Genomic DNA, 3,253 nt, shown 5'->3' with positions numbered 1-3,253 from the left:
GTAATATCATATACGTTGAATTGAAGAGGGTGGTTATAAAGAATTGTTGCGATCATTATTAAGAAATAAATAAACAACTTAGTACGACAGACACTAGCTTCGTTACAATAACATGTAGAAAGGGACCACTCCTACCCTCCCCTGGGTGTATAATGAACGAGCCCTGGGAAAGCAGGACATCCCTACAAAAGGTTTTCCCAAGGGTTTCCAGGAATTTCACTAAGTAAGACTGTGGGCACAGATGTGTGTCAGCAAAATTCCAGAGCTTCGAGACATTCCTGTGGATAAAATTCCTGTACAATTCCTAGAATTCTTGCAAACTGCACACAGCCCTGTACCATTAGGCTCCCTCTTGAGGCGTCGCCAAAAATACTTTCTAGGCTACTGCCATACGGTTGGTGTATCATGCAGCATTTTGTGATACTGAAGACAAGCTACCTTTATGTACAAATATACATATGTATGGATGCATATCATATCATAATTATATAAGTGAAAGCGGCACATTGATAGAGTTTCCTCGTGTCTAAAAATACACCAAACTTAGCACGTCGGCAGAAAGTACGGCGCCTGCACAAAACCCTGATTTTTTTACGGTTTTCGTTGTTTGGTTAACGTCGCATCAGAATTTTGCGTGTTGGAGACAATTTCTTTTCCGACATAACATTTGGAAACTACAGACGGGATGTTAACCTTATACACGCGAATACGACCTTATACGAGACATTCTGCTAAAGTGCTATGCACAATATATTACGGGTTTCCCGCAGGTGCAGTATGTTCTGTCGACGTGCTACAGTGTACGAAACTGGTAATTTTAACAGACAAAAAAACAACCAATAAAAGTTAGCACACATTTTTCTCAATGATATATGATACACATCTGGAATGGATAACAGTTATCCAGGGCCCTTTATCGAATTAGTTATTTGCAGTTGGTATTACCCTGGAAGCCAAACGTTTTCCGGGCAGCAAGAGCCCTTCGCCCGCTGGTGTAAATTTATCGCTACGGGGGAGTCTAGCCCGGGGGGAGTTTGTCTGGCCCTACAAACGAATACTTCCCACGGGCTCAATTCCACCGCAGCGGTAATTTAGGTCTGCGGGCGAAGGGCTTCTGGCTGCCGCAGGAAACGGTTAGCGGTCCGTAAACTTGTCTGGCACCCAGGGTAAGTTGGTACTAGTATACAAAGTACATCACATCATAATTACAGGTATCACTCTAGAAGACCTGCCGTGTCCGACTCAGTGTGGGTGTTATTCCCTTGTGACGAGTTCACAGCTGATATCCGTGACATGTCGATATAGGCCTGCTGATTGGCCAAGGGGTTGTTAGGCGTGGTCGGGCTGCCTGGATACGGCGGCGGAGCTTCTGTTGGGAATAAGTACATGGAATTGTTTTTTTTTAAATTCATCGTGCAATTTGGAAGAAAAAATGAATTGCAAGATGGCTTAACCGAACTCTAATTCAAGAAAGTTATCATCATTTTTGCTCTGTGTTGAGGCGATTTGTTGTGCATACATGTACATACAACTTTATTTCAATCAAAGTTATTATACTTTTTCTGGGAGAGATGTTAAACTACTATTATCATATAGCCAGAAAACGTCAAACAATCAGAAGGCTCCATTTCCAATCGATTATCAGGCCATAACCTGAAAAGTGGTCGGTTATTAGAATAACCGACCACCTGCTGACCTTATCGCACCTGACCAGGTATAATCTCATTATGTACACCTCGGGCTGGGGCATTAACCCTTTAGTATCTCATGGTGGGCGCAATTGTTTAAAAGTACCGTAGAAAAATAAATAAAGGAGCAAACAAACAAACAAACAAACAAACAAACAACTGACCTTGCATGTATCCCTGCGGTGATGGGGAGTAAGGGGGCGGCGCCATGAGTTGGGCGGGAGGCATGGGGGGCGGGACCGGCTGCGACAGTCTTCCGGCCAGCCTCTCCAGAAGTACCCGGGGGCTGGAGAATTCTATCAAGTCAACCTGGCGGGAAAAAAAAACAGTTGTTATAGTTGTTTCCTTTTGGACTTCCAAAAAATTTGTCTTCACTTACATATCAATCAATAGTTCGTGCTTATAAACCTGCCTTTCTGACAAGTCTCCTGAGTGTTACTGATGAAAGCTAGTGGATACTAGCTGAAACGTCTGACCGTTTCCAAAATCATACCCAGTTGCTTGTTGAGTAACTGCTTTTTGGCGTATAGTACCTAGATGTCTTACCTTCACCAACGTAGTTGTTAGAGCTCTGTTACTTTATTTGTTAAAAGAACTTTAGTAAAAATTCCTTTACATAGAGTCCGGCCATCATCTTTTGACTGACTATTGGTTCCACCACTGAGGTATACCGGAAAACTATCCTGTTAACAATAAAACGACAAACACAAAAGCCCCACTGCAGTGACGTAGGGACCCCCACGAAGCCCATTTTTGAACTTGACCTTGGTCTCTCTAACGGTAACCCGCCTGCCAAAAATCATGAACATCGAACCATGCCTTCAATAGTTGTGCCTCCACACTATAGCAAAGTGATTTCATAGCCTTCTCGACGAAGGCAACAATTGACTTGTCGAAGTAGTCTTACCTTTCCTTGAAGGTCCACCCGGACGTCGTTGCATCCGCAGAAGAACTTGCATCCTGAGCCGCTAGAGGGCGCCTGTGGACGGCCCGCGATGAGCAGAGACGCGCCCGAACACCTGAAGGTGGCGTACATCCCCTCCTCACCCAGCACGTCACGGTAGAACTGCTTAATCGTGGTGTTTAGACTGATCTGTGTACACACATGAGAAAAACAACCAAATAAATCATCCAAACGTCACAATAAAACAAAACAAAATAAAACTAGAATGTATTTGTCCCCTGTGTTGTTGGCGGCATTAATATAAGTTGAAAAAACTTGAGTGTGTCGTCATCACGTCTGGTGATTACATGTTGGAATAAAAAAATTAAAAAAAACTAGAAAGGTAACATTTGCAAAGCAGATGCATAATGTTTACCTTCACTTGGTCTAGCTCAACAAACTACACTGTTTATTCTTACTCAAAGTCATATACATTCATATGTATGGTGAGCCGCCTCTCCAACTCTGTTCTGCTACATAATGTAACCCAACACCACAGGTTTTTGCTACATTACTTGTTACCATGGTGACAGACGTCTGGTTCAAGTCATTGACCTTAGTTGTTTGGAGAAGAGGAAGAAGAAGCAAAAACAATGTGTTTTCCTTCTGGTTAACAAACCCC

At 43.0% G+C, this 3,253-nt stretch overlaps 1 protein-coding gene across 1 annotated transcript in view; it reads right to left on the bottom strand.

Moving 5' to 3' along the window:
- Positions 1-691: 691 nt before the first annotated feature.
- Positions 692-3,253, bottom strand: part of LOC109487837 — a 9,308-nt gene continuing 6,746 nt past the window's right edge. Inside the window, exons 5-7 of the mRNA XM_019791930.1 lie at positions 2,596-2,781; positions 1,853-1,997; positions 692-1,369 (exon numbers count right to left, since the gene is read on the bottom strand). Coding sequence (XP_019647489.1) covers positions 1,215-1,369; positions 1,853-1,997; positions 2,596-2,781 — 486 coding nt within the window. The 3' untranslated portion in view covers positions 692-1,214. The remainder of the gene's footprint in view (positions 1,370-1,852; positions 1,998-2,595; positions 2,782-3,253) is intronic.

Source organism: Branchiostoma belcheri, unplaced genomic scaffold (assembly GCF_001625305.1).
Source record: "Branchiostoma belcheri isolate BF01 breed outbred unplaced genomic scaffold, Haploidv18h27 scaffold9, whole genome shotgun sequence".
NCBI lineage: Eukaryota > Metazoa > Chordata > Leptocardii > Amphioxiformes > Branchiostomatidae > Branchiostoma > Branchiostoma belcheri.
Note: the sequence above shows the minus strand (reverse complement) of the source record. Positions and strands in the feature narration are given on the sequence as shown.